The sequence below is a fragment of the Vulpes vulpes genome, chromosome 7 (genome assembly GCF_048418805.1).
Source record: "Vulpes vulpes isolate BD-2025 chromosome 7, VulVul3, whole genome shotgun sequence".
NCBI lineage: Eukaryota > Metazoa > Chordata > Mammalia > Carnivora > Canidae > Vulpes > Vulpes vulpes.
Genome location: NC_132786.1, coordinates 108,588,182 through 108,608,983, shown reverse-complemented (window position 1 = coordinate 108,608,983; position 20,802 = coordinate 108,588,182). Strand labels below are relative to the sequence as shown.

Sequence of the window (20,802 nt, the reverse complement as noted above, 5' to 3'; positions counted from 1 at the left end):
GGGTCCGGTGCTAAAGCAGGTCTCTGCGCCCGCCCTCCTGGAAGGCAGGGGACAGACAGCCAAAGCTGCCCCTGGGGGCTTTGATACCATCAGCCTCCAGGACCCAGGGAAGGTCCTCAGGAGCCCTGAGTGGGAGGCAGATTATCTGTACATACTTCCACTCCTCTGTCCTGAGGACAAGGGGAAGGAGGTGACTGCAGCCAGATCTTGTGGGTCTGAGTGCCTGTGTCTGTGTCTGTGCCTCTCCTTATGTATATCCGTGTGTGTATGTGGCTGCGTGCGTTTATATGTGTGTATGTCTGTCTTCGTGTGCATGTGTCTGTGTGTCTGTGCTTATCTGTGTGTGTATCTGCATATCTGTATGTGTCTGTGTGTGTGTGTGTATTTGTGTGTCGTGCATGTATGTCTGTGTAGGTCTATACTGCAAACTCTGCATCTGTGCATGTGTGTGCCTGTGTATGTGTGTGTCTGTGTATATATCTGCATATCTGTGTGTGTACCCATGTATCTATCTGTGTCTGTGTGTATCTCTGTGTGTGTAGCGTAGCGCAGGGAAGGAGCATGGCAGGGCTGAGACCTCAGGCCTACTAGCACGCCAGGCTTGGTCAGACGGGGCAGGGAGGGTGCAGAAGCAGCCCAAGCCCTCCAGTTCCAGACGACATGAACAGTAGCCTGGATATGGGGCTCCTGGGGGGCTCTGAAGGCCCCTGCAGAGGGAGAGCCCCAGCAGAGCTGCTCCCTACAGGGGCATGCATATGAAACAGCTCCCAGGCTGGCGAGCAGGACTTGCAGCTGCTGCCCAGTGACCACCAGAACAGAGACACTCGGACCAGAGGCCTAGACCTCCAGAGCCAAGGGACCCCCCTGTACAGATGGGGAAACTGTGGCCCAGGAGATCACAAAGCCAGATGTCACCATTCCTGGTCCTTCTGAAAGCCCAGCTTCCCCTCAGTGAGCTCAGGGGTCTCACCCACATACCCAGAAAGCCCCACCCATCCTGATCAGCCAGGGATTAGCAAACCCAGGCCTGGGGAGAAGGCAGTGAGGCTTATGGTCTCCATGCATGTGAGCCCGGGCCAGGAATGAATCATATCATTATGGCAGGATTAGAAGAAAAATGCCATTAGAAAAATCTGTGCGTGCACCACGTTTAATAAGGTCAGTAGCAGCAAGCAGCAGGCAGGCTGGCGGCATGAGGCCACAGAGCCCCTGCATCCTCCTCCTACCCAAACCAGAGCCTGCAGGGAATGGGACAGGCCCATTGAGCAAGTGTCTCCTCCTACTGGGGCCTCCCCAGCCTGGGCACCACATAGCTACTCTTTCTGCCTCCCCACTCCTCTGGGCCCACCTGCTTGGGGTTGTTCCCAAATCATCTCCCACAGCAAGCATCCTCTCAAGGTGAAAATTCATTCCCCAGGTCCCCACACCCTCTGGAGTCTGCCCTCTACTTGGACAAGGAAGGAGTAATCAATTGTACTTTACAAAACTGCTAATGTGCTGTTAATCTGCCACCCTCCCTGGGGACAACATGCCCAGGTGACAAATACGGATAAGAAGCCTAGAAAGCTCGTGGAGGATGACAGTGATGGAGTAAGTCCAGCTCTCAGGCAGTCTGGGAGGCCACAATTGACAAACATGCATGGAATTGAAGTCCTCTTGCTTCCAGGGCCCCTGGGCACCCGTGTCTTCAGGGCTCAAGATTCACAAACCTTGCAGCTTTCCAAACTGCCATGGCCAACAGTGAACCCCCCCTTCCTGAGATGGTGGGGACCCCCAGTCATTTCCCAGGCCTCAGCCTCAATTGCCCACCCCTGCACATGTCCCAGGGGCGTCCACACCTATGCTTAAGTATGTGCACACCACAGTCCCATTGGGGCCCTAGTGGGACCGGAAGCTCTGTGGGCAGGGGTGTCTCTCTGGTCAGCCCCAGCACATGTGGGGAGACTGACAAGGGTGCTCTGAACACACATGCAACTGTTCTCACCCCACTGCTGATGGTCCCCACTGCTGTGGTCCTTCCTTCATCCTCTCAACCACATTTGCTACACTCCCACTACGCACCAAGCAGAGCACCAACCAGATAGACAAGCCCGGCCCCGGGGCGGGGAGCGAGGTGAGGGAGGAAGACACTCACAGCTCCGTGGACCTGGACAGGATGGCAGATAGGGTGAGCAGGATGCATCCGTAGGGACCTGCTTCAAACTGGGAAAGAGAAGAAAGGAATGAGCACCCACCATTCCCCTCAGTCTGCACTTCCTTCCCCTCACCTCCTTGCGGGGCCACATCCAGGGAGCAGCCTGACCCTGAGACAGCTGCCACCCGCCTGGTCCCAGAGGTTGCCAGGTGGCTCCACCACAGGGCCCCTGAATGATGGGAAGCACAGCAGCCTGAGAGACAACAGGAGCAGGCGCACTGCCCACCGAGGAGCCCCCGTGATGTCCGAGTCCTGGAAGCTTGCCAGATAACACCCGGGGCAGCCTCCCTTACCATGCAGGTGTCTTACGTGCATCATCACACTTAAAACTGTCACAGGCCTATGTGACAGTAGTGTTAATACTGCCCTCTGCCACATAGGGAAATGGGCTCAGGTACTGAGCAACCGGCCCAAGGTCACACAGCTGGGAAGCAGCCTGTTGGGATTCCAGTAGTCTCTGTCTAATTCCAAATCCCTTCTGCCAAAGACCTGCACTGTGTTAAGAGCAGCAGCGAGCAGCTTGGGGACAGAGTCAGGGTCAAGAGGGGTGAGTGAGGTGAGCCGTGCAAAGACAGATCCCATCATTTAAATTTTTGGTATTTTGTTCATTGTGGACTTTTTTTTTTTTTGAAGATTTATTTATTCATGAGAAACCCAGAGAGAGAGAGAGAGGCAGAGACACAGGCCGAGGGAGAAGCAGGCTCCTTGCAGGGAGCCCGATGTGGGACTTGGTCCCAGGACTCCAGGATCATGTCCTGGGCTGAAGGCAGCGCTAAACCACTGAGCCACCCAGGCATCCCGTGAACTTTTTGGATTAATTTTGATATTATTACTTTTAAATTTTTACACTTTTGGGGATGACTGAGGACTTTGGTACCTCCTTGCATTCTTCACCCAAGGTAAGCACCTTCTTCATCTCCCCCTAGTCCCAACCCTGGGTTAGAGCCCAGCTGCTGGGGTTTGAATCCTGGCTGTGCCACTCCTAGCTAGGTGAGTACAGTGACCTTTCCTAATCTCCCTGCCCCCCAGTCTTTTCATCTGTAAAACAAGGAGGATTATATTTTGGACCCACCCTCATCAGGTTGTTGTGAAGAGTCAGTGAGATCATCCTTGTACAGCACATAGAACAGGGCGTGACACCTGTGTGAGCCCTGAGCATACGCCAGCTCTGTGCGGCCCTTCTGTCCAGGGGGCCCAGGAGGCCGTGGCCTCCCAGGATAGGCTAAGTCACTTGGGCTCCCTAGAGAAACGCCAGCCCCCAGCTGCAATTTTGTCTGAAGACCTTACTCATCCCACTTTGGGGATGACACTCATCCTCATCTGTGAGCTGTGATGGCAGATGCTGCCTTACAAGGGTCAGTGTTCCTTATGTGTGATCAGTTTCTTAGTGGACTTGAAACCAGATCCAAAAGTGCTTGTTTTCCTGAAACAATAAATATAATATAATTGATCATATTTCCATTTTGCCTAGGTTGCCAGGAAGCTCAGAGCCAAATACGGTCCTCAACTGTGGCAATTATTTCGGCTTAGGCTTCTGATAAACTTATCTTTTCTTTCCTTCAAAACATAGACTTTGTTTTCATACAGTAATTTGATTAATCCTTTAAAAAAATTACTGTGTGAACTTTCATGCCGAGAGGCTGCTCTCTGCTAAGGCTATGCTTGTGAACAAGGTGGATATGGATCTGCCTTCATGAGAAGTAATGCTAGGAAGAAAGAACAAGAAACACCTGGAAAAGAGTGGAGCAGGGACTCTGCTCTGACAGGAAGCACCAGGTGCTCTGAAAACACACAGAAAGGGCCTCTAAGCAGACTCGGAGTGCAGGGAAGGAAGGAATGTAAAGGAAGGCTTTCTGGAGGAAGTGGGATCTAAACCGAAAGGATTGGGAGAGAAGGGAATGCTGTTCCAGGGAAGACGAAAAGCAAGTGCAAAGGCCCAGTGGCAAGAGAGGGCAGGTTTGCTAAGGCTGAAGCCCAGAAGAGCCCTGAGGACAGCAATCTTATATTATTAACTTATTCTTATAAATGTGTAAATAAGAGAACCTTTGTGAGGGGGTATAGAAATGGAATAAATGCGTCAACAACAATCTTAAATCAAGCTCATCCTAATCCTCTGACCTCAGGCCAGGCACTTTGCTCCTGTTGCCCTCAGTTTCCCCATTTGCTGAATGAGGATAACAAATCCCTCCCTTGTGTATTTCCTTGGGTTCATGAGACCGAGGCTGTGCAAGTGTTCTGACACCTGAGTCATACTGAAATCCTCGCACAGGGGGCACGGGCCTGGGAGGACCCGTAGCCTGTCGCAGCTCCCCTGCAGACTTCCCTGTCGCCTCGGGGAGTGACAGAGCTGTCTCCGTTTCCCCTTCCGAAATGCCAATTGCCTGCTACCACGGACTTGCACGCTGTCTTGGGGGAGCAATGACACTTTCTCGGGCTGTTGCCTCTGGGGTGCCCGCGGCCGCAGGGCTGCAACAAGGCAGGGGACACGGAAGCCCACCGAGGCCCTAGGCCTGTGTAAACGTGGAGGACTACTGGTACTACGTGGGCCAGCGTCTTCCACAGTCCTCGGGCTCCTTCCAGGACAGCTTCCCGGGAGCTGGGGACGTGCCCCTGGGTGTGGACTGTTAGTGCAACTACAGAGGGTGGAGAGAGGACGCTGCCTGGGGCTTCTGACCCCTGCCAAACATGACTGAATGGCACCAATATACCATTTTGTTTTTTTAAAAAAACATTTATTAAAACTATCTCATCAAATTCAAGCTGCCGAGACATGGGAGGCCACAGGGAAAGGTGCCTGCATTGAAAGGAGAGCTCCCCAGCCCGAAAGTCGGGCCGGAAACTGCCATTACGGTCCGGAAAAATGTGTGGTACTGGTAGGCCAGAAGGGGCCATCCTCCAGCACTGCTCTGGCCCCGGAGAGACCGAAGCCCACCGAGGAACCCCAATGGGAGGCTGCGGGGGGCACCGGGGACCTCGCCCAGCTCACAGGGGGGCAGCCAGACAGCTCACTCTGAGGGTGAGCAGTCATGAAAACACAGCAAGGAGCCTATTTATTTTGGGCAGAGATGGTTCAGTGTTCGTTTCCAGGCCTGGCACGAGGAACCCCTCTTAGGCCCAGGCCATGAAAAATGAATTTGGTGAGGGCAGTGCTGAGGCAGCTCAACGGCTTCCAGCAAAAACATAATTAAGCTGCGGGGGAAAACATCACCTTCCCGAGTGAGGAGGGCCAAAGAGGGACCGCCGGCACCCAGCGAGCAAAGCCGAGCGACGAGGGGGAGTCGCTGTGGGTCCGGAGGAAGGACAGGAGGCCGGCAGCCCCTCCCCTGGCACAGGCCCCGCTCTCTGAACCACTTCCACAGTCAACGTCTGGCTTGGGCTTCACCGAAACCCTGGGGTACTGATGGAGGGAGGAGGGAGGCCTCTTCTCACAGATAAGGATGCAGAAAGCCGGGGTGCGGGGTGCGGAGGCGTCAGCCCCGGGGCCATCAGTGGGTGGTGACAGGCCTTTGGAGCCTGTGAGCAATTGCCCCAGAGCCGTCCTTTGCGCCCTAGAAGCCTCCAGGGCACCTCCCTCTCCTGGCCCCCGGGCTCCATGCTCTGCTTCACCTGACAGTGTGAACACAGGTGCAGGGGGAGGGGAGGTCTGCCCCCCACTCCTGTGTCAAATCACACGCACCGAGACAGTCAGGCTTTGCTCGGCTCTCGGATGCACGGCTGCATTCTCAGAATGCTCTGAGTGCAGTTAGGAGTATGATCCTTCCTGCTTATTTAGATCGTGCCTGGTGCTTAATTTAGAAGACATTCTTCTCCATGCATTTAAGTTTCTTCTTAAAAAACCGCTGTTGAGCAGTAAAGAGCTGCAAGTATCTGCTAACTGCTCCATCTTCCATTTTCTAGACAAGGCAACTGAGGCCCAGCGATGATCCTAGGGCCACAGGTGGCCGAGGTATAAGCTAGAGGAGGTCGCTAGGCCCCTGCTCCAGGCCCCCTACAGCTGCTCTGGGCCAGCCGGGGAGCGCACCACATCGGCAGACAGCCCACTGGGTTATGCCCATGAAGAGCCAGAGGGAGCCAGGGACAGGGAGCGAGTGACGGCCAGCCTTGGCCAGGCCCCCTCCCACGTCAGAGCCCCTCCCTCGAACCTCCCAGAAAGGCCAGACAACACAGTCAGTGCAGAAAGGCAGCGTCCTAAGCTGGGGACACGGGCCAGGCTCCTCGGGCTGTTGCTCGCTAGGCAACAGCTCTGGGGCAGAAAATTTGGGGTGAATCAGTGCCTCAATGAGTGTACCCCTGCCTCCCAAGAGTCTCTGAGCAGGCCCCATTTTCCTACCCAAGAAGCATCTGTGATGTCAGGGCTGGCACTCTTCCTAGGCTATGCCCAGACCCTCAGCACTTTCAGGGAACGGGAGGAAGGTATTTTGACAGCAGGAGTGTCCACCCTGGCCCCACATCTGGCAAGTTCTCCACCTTCCAGGCTCACCAGCAAATCCTCTGTCACCTTCTCTGGAGCCTAAAAGAGCTGGTCCCACAGGCCAGAAGGCTGAAGGAAAGGCGCAGAGGAGGCAGGGAGCATTTGCTTGCACACCAGGACGGAAGGGCTCAGTGCTCTTTCCTTCCATCCTGACACAGACATCAGAAAATGAGACTTTGCAGTTGGGGATCTCAGGAAATGACCTCTGCCAAGGTCATCTGCACCCTGCCCCTGTAATGCGTCCCCCTCATTTCCACATGTCCACAGCTAACCAATCTCAAGGGGACCTTAAATAATCATGATGATAGTGATCATAACATCAACAACAAAAGCTAAAATCACTGACAACATCAAGCCGGGCCTGCTAGTTCTAAGTACTGTTATTATCAGCTGCACTTTACAGATGAGCAAACAGAGGCAGAGAGGGGCTAAAGAAGTTGCCCAAGGTCACAGAGCTACTAAGGGGTGAAACCTAGATTCAAACACAGGCTGAAGGCTCCAGAGATCATGTTCTTTGCCATGGAGACTTCAAGTCCCTCGCTCACAAAGCGAGAGAGGCTACAGCCCTTCTCTGAATCCCCGTGGCACCCTGCACTGTTCAGACCTTGGACACCCCATCTCACAGCAAGGAGTGGGTACACAGATCTCCAGCAGATAGGGTGCTGGAGGACCCAGCCAACCAGCCAGGACACCAGGCAAGACCCTATATCCAGCAGGGTCTCCAAAGAAAGCAGCTTAAAAACACACATCCCCCCCAAATAAACCATTGTCCATACCTGATGGATACTTTGTTGAAGAAAAGTCACCAGCTCCTCATAGCAGGTCAAACTGTGCAGTGTGAGCTGAGGAGACACAAACCCATAACGTGAGCTGTCTGAGCTCCACAGACGGTTCCATGTCCTGCCCTGGCTTCAGTAGCTACAAGCCCCCACTTGGGAATGTCCCTGAGGTCACAGTGGCAACCCTGAGAGCCAGGGCAGCAAGGCACCCCCATGCCTGTTTGTGACAGGACCCAGCTGGGGTCTCCGGGGTCAAGTCGGCCCTGCCAGCCAGACAGGGCCTACAGAGCCCAGGAATGGAGACCCCGTGGAACTAAAGCAAAGGAGCCAGTGGCATGCATGCCTCGCCCCACCAACCAGCGGGGCTGCACCCCTGCAGGCCAGTCACAGGTATCTGAGATATCTGTGACTGCAGGCACCTGGGGCCTGGCAGGGGGGTGGGGGTGTGTGGAGAGAGGCAGGAGTCCCAACCAATGGGCTACCACCAGTACGGCTCTGAGCCCAGCAGGCAGTGTCATGAGGTCAGTGGAAAGCTGTGGGTCTGAGTTTCCTTTGCTTTCTCACACAGCTCAGGAGAAAACCACTTGTAGAGACAACACCCAACTAGGTGAGACCCCTAATTAGGATCCTAGGGCCACATGTGCCCAAACTTAGGTCAAAGGAAACAAACTATGTCAAACAAAAGGCCTCAGTGAAGAGGAGGCTCGTCTGTGGGAAATGTGGCTGTGTCCATATTCTCATGTCTCCCATTTCTTTCCCTTACTTGGTCACACTAGGTCTGGCTTCATGGCTGGTGCTCTGCAAAGCTCTTCCCCATTCTCTACCTCACCCCTCTGTCTCCATGCCACCCCACTGCCCTCTTACAACAACCCCAGAGGGGATGCTGAGGAGACAGGGAGGGCTGTGGCTTGGCCAGAAGGCATCACGCATGGACTGCTCTTCTCTGTACAGCCTCCACGTGACAGGGTGTCCATCAGCCTTTTAGCCATAAGGGCAGTTCTGGCCAAATCCTCCCAGACCCCCGCCTCTGCCCGCACCCCATCCCAGGTGGAGGATCTGCTAGCCTGGGCTGCAGGGAGGGCTGGCCCATCCCCAGCTGAGGGAGGATTTACTTATATGAAAGGAGACCGTCCCCAAACAAAGCCAAAGGTTGCGTGATAATTTTTCCAGAAAGCCGTACTGTTTCTAAGACTCCATCTGCTTTGTATTTCCCTGTTGGACTGAAGTGCTGTGTTCCCGAAGCCCTAAAAAGGAAAGAGAGATGCATGAGTCCTCCGCATGGAGAGAAGACATGCCCTTGAGCCAGGGTGAAACCACATGTGCCACTGACTGAGGACAAATAAAAAGGTGGCTCTGCAGGAAAGAATGGGACCGAGGGTTTCTCCTTTCTCCCCCGATTTGAACTCACCCAATAGGCTGGGCCCAGGGGATCTGATGAGTGGGGGAAGGGAAAGGAATGGAAAAAAGACCTCAGGAGGAGAGCTTCAGGGTAACCAAACCCAAGTCCTGGCAGTAGAGAGTCTGCCTCTCACCCACGACTGACAAATAGATTTCCAGACCAGGAATGCTGACTTGCCCTTCACTTTCAAGGCCGTGAGGAATTCCAGCCTCTGGCCTGAGGCTCCCCACGCCAACCCCATTGCCATCTGTCTATACAACACCCTGTATGTGCAGCCCAGGAGATACACACTAGAAGTGGGGTCTGGGTGTGCCGCCCACGATACCATTAGCCTGCTGTGTAGGCTGGGACAGCCGCTGCCCCTCCATCTGTAAAACGGGGAGAAATTGAATTTTTGCCCCATCTGTTTTCAGGGCTGCCATGCAGATCCTAAGGGCCAGGGTTAATGTGTAATAATGTATTATCTGGAACATGAGTACCAAGGACAAGCACTCCATAGGAACAATAACAGTGATACCTAACTGTTACGGTATTTAGTATGGGCCAGACATTGTCCTAAGCACTTCACATTTATTATTATTTACCATTTACTTATATGGATAAATAATTTAAACTCATAGATAGTATTATCATTTGCCATATATGATTTATTTATATGGACTCATTGAATTCTCACAATCACTCTACCAGATAATCATTACTATCATCCACATTTTCCAGACGAGTACACAGATGAAGCACAAAGAGCACAAATGCGCAAGGTCATACAGCCAACAAACAACAGCATTGGGAGTTAGCCTCTGGAGCCCCTTCTCCTAAGCAGTATGCTCTAGTAATCATTCTACCCCACCAGAGTGTCACCTTTGGTCCCCAAAGGTACCCCTTTTACCCAAGCTTAGCCACAGGCCTGGGATGAAGTGATGCTCCCACTATGAAGGGCCAGATTGAAAAGCAGGCCGACCATCCATGTGGATTACAGGGATGGTGTCCTCCACCTGCAGTAGGATAGAGGCGGCAGGGGAGGTCTCTTCTTCGGTGGCGCAGGGGGCCAGGTGACAAAACGAATGGAAGCATGTCTTGGGGACTAGGAAAGAAGTATGAATCAGAGGTGTAACTGGTTCCTGAGAGGTCCAGATCAGAGAAATAGGGGAGCAGGCTGCCTAGGGCAGAAGTTTTCTCAGATGGGATGTGGGGAGCTTCCAAAGCTCCCCAGGGAGGAAGACCAGGCAGATGTGAACCCCAGCAGAGATGAGACTGGAGCTGGGTGGAGGCCCCTCCAGGCCTCTCCCGACGTGGGGCTGCCTCACTGGACTTGTACCGGAGTGGGGCATGGGGCCGACATCCAGGAGGATACACAGATAAGCAACGTCCCTAAGGACAGGAAAGCACATGGCCAGCTTGTCCGCAGCTGTGCCAGCGCATGAGTGGTAGCAGCATGGCTCTGGGGAGCACTTACAGTGTGATCACAGCTCTCTCTCGGCCCCCCGCCCGCCACACCATGTCTGCGATGGCCAGGGCGAGGCAGTGGGTCCTGCGGGCGTTGGAAGGCTGCAGCTGCCTGAGAAGGAAAAAGAGTGTGTTTATGTCTGTAGGGGCATAAGCCAGGGACTGTGCCACCCTATAGCAGATGGCCTATTCTTTCCTCTCCCACACAGAGAGAACCCCGCAGCCCACAGACTCCAGCAGGGCCTCCTCGGACCCAGGCCAAAGGAAGACCCCTGAGGGAGAGGCCCTGGGTGGGACTAGAGGAGGAGCAGGTTCAGGAAGCTGCCCAGGGGAGCAGAGGGGACCCTGGAGGCTTGACAGGGCTGTGGGTTCTGATGGAGCCCAGGAGGCTGAGCTAAATGTGCTCGGGAACTCATGCCACCCCGAGGAAAGGTGGCCACCCCAGGAAAATGCCTGGTACTGTCCTGACCCAGTCTTGGCCACTCCCAGCATCCAGGCCCCTGGAGACAGCAGCTTGTGCAAGCAGGTGCCCTTCACACCCACCAGCCACAGGAAATGAGATCATGGGTGCAGACGGGAAGGCAGCCTGTCTTGCTGTTACTTATATATAGGGTGTGGAATGGGAGAGAGGAAGGATTAGGGGTAATCTCTGGGGGTTTAGTGGGTGCAGTGAGGCTGCCAAATGGAATGGGGAATGCAGGGCAGAGAGGAGGATTGGGGGAGCAGCTGGATGCGCATGCGGGACCCTTCGGTGAAGCTATCTGACACATGGAAAGCCCAGGAGGGCCATCGGGGCTGAGGGTAGGTTTATGAGCCACCAGCATGTGAGAAATCCTTGGCACTTTGAGGGGCTAAGATTTCCCAGAGAGAGGACGGGGAAGGGCAGAGGCAGCAGCCAAGGATGGAACCCACAGAACTCTGGGTTATCAGAGACACAGACGAAAGCAGGAAAGGGTGCAGCAGTAGGGGCATGGCTGGGAGACAGTGCTGTTACCCAGTCCTGGGAACAAATGGGCTTTGAACAAAACAGGTAGTCAACAATGCCAAAAATGGCAGAGAGACACCTGATGATAAAAATGGTAACAAAGAAGCCCTGGTGCATGAAATGAGCAACAGGGAAGAACAGGCAATAGCCTGACAGAGACACTTCTTTCAGTTTCGTCTTTCCAGGGCTCCTTAGAGCTGTACTTCCTGCCCACTGCTGGAATCTATGAATTTTTTTCTAAATTCTTAGAAAAATTAAATTCTTACAAAAGCAGTCTGAGTGTTAGGCTCTTCCTAACAGACAAAGGTGCCTTGATGAAGACCTGCTGGGGCTCAAAGGAATACACGGTGGGGGGTGGGGGGATTCTATGTTTTCAGTGCCCAGCTAATATTTGAGCTCCATGCTGAGCTGTGGGGCGGGGCGGGGTGGGGCTGGAGAAATGTGAACCAGGAGACCAGGACACAGGTCAATATGATGGGCATCATGTGGCCACTCCCCAGTGCCTGAGACGCAGAGCAAGTGGTCTGCATCCAGGCTGTCCAATGACTTTAAAATGGGAGGTGAATGACACAGCCGTCCCTCAGTTCCCCTTCCATAAACTAGAGATGACAACAGTACTCCTCTGTAGCACTGGGGGCTTTAAAACAAGGTGATAATGTGTAAGGTCCATAGACCAGTGCCTGGCATGGGATGAATGTTCAATAATGGACACCTATCACTATTGTCTTTATGGAAACATCAAGTCCCCACTTTGCCTGTGGTGACAGGAAGGTGAACTCCTAACATCTGGCGTGAAAGAACAAGCCCCTGACACCAGGCAATCCTTCAAACCTAATGAGACAAACAACAAGTCCTCAACCACTTGAAAGATGAAATGGCAGACTGCCTGCAACTTCTGCAGCCTTTGGAAGCCCGCCACGCTTCTCGAGGAAATGGTTACCACGCCATCACTAAACCAGGGAGCCTGAGCTGTGCGGGGAGCACTGGCCCAGGTCACCATCAACTATGAAAACAAAGGTAAGGAAATGTTGTTCTGGGTTTCCGGAGAGGTGATGCCAAGGACAGAGGAGGGCCTGGAAAGCAGGGCTTGTCAGACAAAGGAGAAAGGATTGGCCATTTATCTCTTTGGGTTCAGAACCTACGAAAGTAGGCTTCATCATCCCCACAGCTCCTGTTTCCTGCTGTGTGCCCTCCTGTGTGACCCCACTCAGGTGGGGGCACACATCCCGTCAAATACCCCTCCTGAGAACCCCTGCCAATGCCCATCCTGCCCCTACCCAGGACTGGGGTGCCCTGCTTCCCCAGATGAGTTGTTACAGTCAGGGCCTGACCAGTGTTTCTGCTCCGTCTTGTCCCTGTGGGCTCTTCCTGCAACATAGGGGTGACCAGGGTACTCCCCCGGTTAGAACCCTTATCATGGCTAGAATTGTGCAAAATTGTGTCTGGACTGTAAACTCTGCCTAGGACAGCTATGCTGGAAAACCTGCAGACTGGACCTAAGAAGTCCCCTTTCACACAGTCACTGTGCTCTACAAGAACTTGCTGACGCGAGTCATGTGCTTCACTGAAAGCTTCTCGGTGTAGCCACAAATAAGATTTATAAAGCCGACACACAGGGGCACCTGGGTGGTTCAGTGGTTGAGCGTCTGCCTTTGGCTCAAGTCACAATCCTGGGGTCCTGGGATCGAGTCTCCTTGGGATCTCGCTCCCCACAGGGAGCCTGCTTTTCCCTCTGTGTCTCTCATGAATAAGTAAAATCTTTATTAAAAAAAAAACTGACATATATTGAACACTTACCATGTGCCAAGCACTGTTAGAAACACTTCACATGTATTGTTTCATCAGCCATCAAAGCTCCCTTATAAAGGTGGCAGTATTCTTGCCCCTTTTAAGAGAAGGAAACTGAGGTACAGAGACTGAGACACTTGAGGTCACACAGTAAAGTTGGAAAAATTAAAACAGCATTGAGGGAGGAAGGAGAACTCGGGGAAGTGGAACCAACTGTCTGGAGCTCTTGGCTTTAAGAACCAGCATCCCTCTGTCTTCAAGCCCGTCTCTTCGGCACCGTGCAACACCACCAAGAGATCCAACTCATGTCTTTCTGATCTCACAAACTGGTCATAGACCCTCTGAACCTCTGTGTTTCTACACCAAAATCCTCATTCCTCTCACTGGTTCCCATTTAAAAACTCTTCCCATCTCTCCATTCTCTCCTGGGCCCCAGTTTGCTCTTTAGAGACACATCTTTCCAGAAGACACAGTGGGAAAGTGCAGTGGCCGGGCCTGGGTTAGGCTCCTGGCTCCCAGGCCTTAGGGAACCCCCTGGCCCTCGCTGGCCTTCACCTTCCCACACAGATGTGGACACCGGGCCACGTGCCCCCAAGCATCATTCTGCCATTTGACTGGCCACAGGGTGGACAGGGCTATCCATGCAGATGACGACGAGAGGAAGGGAACAGTGGGGTGAGTCACCCAGACTCCAGCTTCACCAGGTAACTCCCTGCTTTAACCTGCAAAACCTCAACGACCAGGGTGGTCCTGTGTTGCCTTCATCGGTCAGATACACACTCATCAAACTCCTCCCACAAATCTAGCACCCAGCCTGGCTCTCCAACCAAGAGAAGTTTCTTTAAGCATCTACTTCCTCATGGGAGAAGTGCAGGATGAAGACATTTGTCTCTGGGTGGTGGTGGGTGGTGGTGGGCGTAGGGGAGCAGTACAGCCTGCATGCTTGCCCAAACTACTCAAGTCCTTCAGATTAAAGAGATGTTCTGATGCTGATGATCTCCAACTAGCCTCACCCATCCACTCTGCTGTGCCCAGCAGTCCGCATCTACAAACCACCCAGAGGAAGGCTGGGGAATGACCGCAGCCTTTCTGTTCCCTCTCAGGCTCACCAGCTGCTGCCGGGGGTGGGAAGAAGCATGGTCTGGGGACCGCTGGACCTGGGGTCCAACTCCAGCTCTGCTACTGGTGTCCAGACAGGCCTCAGAAAACTGTCCCTCCTTCTCGGAGCCTTGAATGTGGCAATTTCAAAGGGCAGAGGAGGTGAGGAGCCAATGTCCTTGTCTGTGGCTCTCTCTAGGCCTGCAGGGGAGTGAGGCTCATCATAGCTTCCCACAGCCAGCCACTGGCACGACCCCTCCCTCAAGGGGTAAAACACGGAGCCCTGCCGCCTGGCTCTGTCCTCGACTGAGGAGAGGCCAGCTGCCGGCCTGACAGAGTGGGCCCTAATGAAGCCAGACAGCCCTGAGGAAAAAACACCACCCCTGCCAAGAGGCCTTTATTTCAGCATGACTTCCCTGGAGGGCGCAGTCAATCCCCCACGCAGCTTCCACAGAATCGGTTCCCGTCCGTGGTGGGTGGAGGACGTGAGGAGGGGCCCCACCGCCAGGCCTGCAGCCCCAGCGTGGGAAGGCTCACAGGTCCTTCAAGCCCCCACCTCCACCCCCAGGGCCCAGAGTTGGGCAGCTGCCTAGACGGGGCGGGCCAGGCCACCCCTGGTGTTCCTAAAGAGAACAGAGGAGTCACCTGCATTTTTTTTTTAAGTTGGGTCATTTCTGAAATCCTGGAATTTCAGCATCAAAAGGAAGTACTGAAGCCTCCAACTCCACTCAGCACACACCAGCCAGGCAGAAACATCAACAACCCAACCCATCAATATTAAAATTGTATGAATAAATCAAGGAAACCAGGGGTGCTGGGCACAGAGAGAGGCTCCTACAGAGAGGTCACCCGTGGTTCACACGAGGCAGGGGGTCCCCAGGATTTTGCTGTATTACTCTTTGTACCCTTCTGTACTGAGTTCTTTCAATCAGCAGTAAGGGGGAGGGTCTTCCCAGAAGCCCTCTGTGAAACACAGAGCTGCACCTTGGTCATGAGAGTCCATATAGGGTCCAGCACCCAAGTGTTCTAAACTCAGGCCATCAGCCTCCTGGCACTAGCCCCTCCTGACCCCTCTGGCTCTCCCATTGCTCAGAGTTTCTTCTGGGGCACAGCAGAGTCAGATGGCAGACAGGCTCAGCCGCAGATGCCAGGAGGGACCCCGGGCGAGCATCTTCCCTTTCTGAGCTTCCTATGGTCCTGCCTGCTTGCACAGCCCTTGATGATTTGCATTTCCTCGTCGAGTCAAACTTAGAGGCAAGACAGAGATTCACCACTGGAAAAAGTGAGGCCTTGCAGCCCAGGTCTCTGGATCCAGCCCAGTATGTCCCACCCTGGAATGGGCTAAGGAGAGCAGGATACTCCTTCTAGCCTCAGCATGGGCACCTACAGGCTGCGTGGAAACTCACGTGGCAGGGACAACCCTCTGTGGCTTCTGACCTGCAGGGCCTCACTGCCACAAAGACTCTGCTCTCACTTCCCTCCTCTGCTGCCAGCCCTTGCTCCTCTGGGCACCAGGCCCTTGCTCCCCTGACCTTGGTTTGCTGCAAGTCCTAGCTTGAACCCAGAAGACTCTCCCCTCCTACCCCTAATCCCCCTCGAGCCCCACCACAGCCCCACAGCAAGAGAAGTAGGAGAAGGAAACACAGGACTCGTGTGTGTGTGTGTGTGTGTGTGTGTGTGTGTGTGTGTGTAGGCATCTGGCACCACCCCTTGCCTATAGCCTACCACCACTGGGACCTCCCTCAGCTCATCCCCCTCTGAGGTACCTCTTCCTGAGCCCCTGATAGAACTCCGGTGGATGGAAGCAGAAAGCCAGCCCATGGCACTCCACTTGCATGGAGGTCAGCCCTGGTTGCAGCACCTGGAGCAGCAGGGGCTAGGGGTGCAGAAGGGAAGGTGTTTCTGGTAAGGAACAGTTGTGGGACTAGTTGTGGGGCTCTCCCCCACAAGGAATAGTTGTGGGGCTCCCAAGAAAACTGAGGTCACTCTTCCGCAGCATGGATGCTCCCATGCTTCCTGGAGGAGGGGGCCCTGGCCTGCAGGCCAATCTCCCTGGATACTGCACGCAGACCTCTTCTGGTTGAGCCAGGCAGCCAGACTGGGGCTCCTTCCCACTGGCACACCCCTACATAAGTCCCCCAGCAGCTCCTTCTTCCCCCTTCTCCCTCTGCCTACCCACCACTGCCCCTAGGACCCAGCTCAGACCCACCAGCCTGGCCACCGTGGGCCTTCAATCTAGGCTGACCCCAACTCCCCTCTCAGAGTCCCAGCCAATGGGGAGCCTGTGGGAGCCAGGAATGCACTCCCTCCTCCCTCCTTCCCAGCAAAGACTTGACGGAACTCTCCTCTGGTCAGTGCTTAGACACCGGCCAGTGTAAACTGGGGCCTGAGTCCACGCATGGCCAGCGGCTGGCTTGCAGATGGTGGGAGGTGTTAGAGAATCTCACATCCCATAGCTGACCCAGTTTGCTTTCTACCCAGAGCCCGACTTGCACCCACAACCAGGACGTCTTTTTGCCTTCCAGGCCCTGGCTCCCCTCTCTGGTGTGGGGACCAGACTGCTCCCTGGAGAATGTGCCTATGGGTATAGAGGCTAGAACATCCTCTCAGTGGTGGTGGGGAGGAACGAAAAGGAACTAAGCCTGCCTTGTGTGTGCCCTGGGCAGAAACAGCCCTTCCTGGAACCAACTTAAACACCCCATCCCAACCTTTGGGAAACAATCCACAACTTCCCCCAAGTACAAAGTCCAAGTTCAAAAGCAGCTCTGAAGGAGAAGGGGGCCGAAATAAATTATGAGACATCTCCCATGAGGGCCAAGGCCACGGCCTGACCCAAGCGGCTGGTAAGACCCCAAGGCCCTTGTGGCAGCCTGGCCCTGACCCATCCGCCAGCCTCAGATCTCATCCTGCCCCTCCAAACTCTGCCCCAGGCACCCTCAGGCAACTCTCAGCTCCTCTCTCTGCCCTGCTCTCACTGCCCTCGGGCCTCTGACATATTGTTCTCCTTACTGGAACACCATTCCCTCCCCTCCCTGTTAGTCTGGATAACTCATGCATTTGTCCATGCGTTCATTCAACAAAAATTCTGAGGGCCTCTTCTGTGGAGTAGGCCCTGGGCTGGATGCCAGGGACAGGCTGCGAACCAGGCAGCCCAGGGAGGCCCCTGTTCCCATGGGGCTGGTGTTCTCAGCGGAGGAGGAAGGACCGAAGACTGTGGACAGGTAACGACGTCAATGAACAAGGGCACCAAGTGGTGGGGAGGCCTTGGAGCAGGCCCAGGTTTGTCTCAACCAGGGAAGGCCTCCCTGATATCAAGGCCTCTGTGCTGTGAGGAGCCCAGAAGAAGTCTGAGGGATTGGCTGGGAAGGGGGACACTGAGGGATGAACAAGCATGTGCAAGGATGTGTGTGAGGCCAACTGGGAGTCCTGATTATCTCCAGACCTCAGTGAGAGTTAAATGTCACTCCTCCAACAGGCCTGCCCCACCCTGCCTAGGTCTGGGTGAACCCTGAGCATCTGGCACATGCCCGCGAGCCTCCTGCTTGTCTGGCTCTCATGCTTGATCATAGGTGCCATGAAAGCAAGGCCGTGGCTGTCCTGCTGAGCCCTGTGTTCCCTCCAAGCACCTGCCAAGCCCTCCCTGCATGCTTCTTTTCAGTGCAAGGAAGGAAGGTGGGCAGGCAGGGGCATGTGTACTCAGGGACAGTCCCTGCACCCTTTGAGGGCAGCAAGAGGTCCCTCACTTAGCAAGCAGGGAGCATTCCAGAATATCATGCACTGTGCTGCCTCTCCAGGAGAGTCGACAGCAGGGTAACCGTTGGCCATGGTCACTGTGGGCAGCAGTCTGCTGGCTGGCCTTGCAGAGGCCTTGCACAGACAGGAGCGGCTATGTTCGGCCTGGTGGGGATGGGCACGGAGAACAGCAAGGACAAGGTGGGATCCTGCTGTGGAAATGCGATGTCCCTCTGCTCTGGCTATAGTTATGCTACACTGGTAATTAGCATCTTTTAGCTTGAGATACAACACCTTGATGATTACTTGGTAATTAGACAAATTATATTATTAGACAAATTCTAAAATGCCAAGCAGGAAGAGCTACCTTCACTTAGGCCCTGTCTGAGGCAAACTCCTCTAAGCCAGTAAAAGATGTTTCATTTGTCCTGAGCTTGGCAGGATATCAGGGGAGCCAGCATCTCTCCCAGGAATCTAAACATGGATGAACGGGGAATGGGCCTTTGTTGTCTTTATAACACCTCAGGTTTGGTTTTTGGTTGGTTTGGTTTGGTTTTGGTTTTTGGTTTGGTTTTCAAGGCACTGGAATGCCCAGAGCAAAGAGCAAGTCCCTTTAATTAAAATTCAGAAACTAGGGACACCTGGGTGGCTTAGTGGTTGAGCACCTGCCTTCGGCCCAGGGCGTGATCCTGGAGACCTGGGATCGAGTCCCATGTTGGGCTCCCTGCATGAAGCCTGCTTCTCCCTCTGCCCGTGCCTCTGCCTCTCTCTCTCTCTGTGTCTCTCATGAATAAACAAATAAAATCTTAAAAAAAAATTCAGAAACTGGCAAAACTCAGCTGTGATTTTAGAATCTGTTTAATCACAACTTTGTGGAGGGGAATGGCAGTATCTACTAGGCAGGAGGACTCTTCTGGGGTGCCGGAGATATTTTTCTTTCTTGATCTGGCTGATAGGTTCACGGGTGTGGGACTTTGCAATAATGCACTGAGCAGAGCATATAGGAGTTGTGCACTTTTTTGAGATGTGTACTTTTCTGTATGCATGTTCTATTTCAATTAAGAAGAGAGAGAGAAAAGAACACATGCCAGTTCTAGAGTTCTGGGGGGTAACCGAGCCCAAGCTAGTAACTGGGCACACGGGGTGATTAAAGTAAGAAGCTGATCTCAAACTGGCCATCCAGCCCCGGCCTTGGCCAGCACCTTGCCAATCCTATCTTAGCACCCACCACAGTAAACAACTGTGGTTTTCTATCCACCCCTCAACCTCACAGAGCACTCTGCCTGCACAGAGATGTTCCAGAAAAGTCGATGGAGTGAGTGAGGAGAAGGAGGTGCCCATGTGTAAACACTTAATGTGTGAGGTGGAAAACAAATGGCTGAAGGGAGTGGAAGCAATGCACTGTGGGGCCGGCTGGAATGCGTGGTAATGGCTGTTGGCAGAGGTGAGGTAACATGGGGAGGGAGGGGAGACCCGGGCTCAGTCAAAGGGTCAGCAGGTTGATGTGGGTGTGGATGGGATTTGGGCAGCTGCTGCGCTCGACTGCTGAGGAGGGGGCGGCCTGAGTTTGGGTGCCATTCCAGCAGCTGCTTGCCACGTGGAGAAGGACCTAGCAACCCTCCCTTCTTTTAGAGGCAAACGCATGCAGGTCATTTAAACTGGTCAGGGCTGGCCCCATGAGCCAGTCACCATTTCCCTTTCCAGAAGACAGGAAATATCAGGGAACACACACGCTTCCTTGCTTGTTTTTTCTGGACACTGAGGAAAAGACTTGGGAAAAAAAGATATTGCTAGAATGAGCGCTGACTTACCGAACGCCGTCAGCTTTGCTATCTCCTTCAAATAGGAGTTTTTGTAGGACACAGCCTTGGACAGCTGCCAGAACCCCACAGGGACCCCCCTGCAAAGAAGGACATACATTAGTGCCAGTGAGGACTGGCCCAAGGCAGAGCTGTCTGTTCCTCCAGAACCAGCCTCTACCCACAGGTTATAGACACGGGGCCACAAAGCCCCCGCGTCTCACGCATGGGCCTTTGATACGCTGAGTACTTCTACAAGGCACTGAGCCTGATCACAGAGAAGGGGGGGACAGAGGCCCCGGGGCCCAGCACCAGAGAAGCAACGGGTCTGCAATGTCTCCTGCGAGGAAAGCCCACCCTCACAGCCAGTCAGGTATACAACCAGGTATGTCCCAGTCATCCAGGGCCATGCTTCCACAGGCTGAGGATGTCAATGGTTTGCTCAGCCTTCAAGGCCCATCCTAAAGGCGTCCTCTATCAGGAAGCCCTCCCTGACGACCTCAGCAGCCCCTTCAGCAGCCTCTGCTTATGTGAGCACCTTCTACCCAGCTGTGGCCTGCCTGAGCACCCGTTAGGTGTGTCTTGGCCCCCTCACCCATGTTAGAGGAAGAAAGCTCCTTTAGAGTTCATCCCTGTAGGCATCCACAAGTACAAGGATTATCAGAGTAGCAGGTGTGAGTACCCTTGAACTGTGGGTGCAGGAAGAGGTGCTGAGCTTGGCCACACTAGGGACAGAGGCTAATAGTCCTGGGGTTCTTCCACAGGCAGTGAGAGGCAGAGGAGACTCTAGGGGCTTGAGAAACAGAACCCCATTAGGCTGCTGGATTTCGAGTATCTTCTGGCCCTTAAAGTGTGTAACCCGGGAAATGTGTACACACCGCGTCTGAATTCTGCCCCAGCCTACCTACATTCCCTGTCTTACAAGGCACCTCCCCTTCATGCACTTCTTCTCAAAGCCGCCCCTTTATTCATGCTGCCTCCTGCTTCAAGTATCCTCCTCTTTCCAGCCCCACCTGCAACACCATTTACCAAGACTCTGCCTGAGGACCCTCTTTGATGCACCCAGCCAAAATAGGGCCTCCTTCCGCCTCTCTCAGAGAGGCTTCTGGCC

The 20,802-nt window shown here is 54.0% G+C and overlaps 1 protein-coding gene across 5 annotated transcripts in view; it reads right to left on the bottom strand.

Moving 5' to 3' along the window:
- The window catches only part of MINDY4 (MINDY lysine 48 deubiquitinase 4), a 104,645-nt gene that overhangs the window by 30,909 nt on the left and 52,934 nt on the right, over nt 1-20,802 (bottom strand). For all 5 annotated transcript variants that reach the window (XM_072764654.1, XM_026019098.2, XM_072764653.1 and 2 more), the window contains exons 9-13: nt 19,704-19,792; nt 10,300-10,401; nt 8,625-8,688; nt 7,442-7,507; nt 2,135-2,202 (exon numbers count right to left, since the gene is read on the bottom strand). In XM_072764654.1, coding sequence (XP_072620755.1) covers nt 2,135-2,202; nt 7,442-7,507; nt 8,625-8,688; nt 10,300-10,401; nt 19,704-19,792 — 389 coding nt within the window. The remainder of the gene's footprint in view (nt 1-2,134; nt 2,203-7,441; nt 7,508-8,624; nt 8,689-10,299; nt 10,402-19,703; nt 19,793-20,802) is intronic.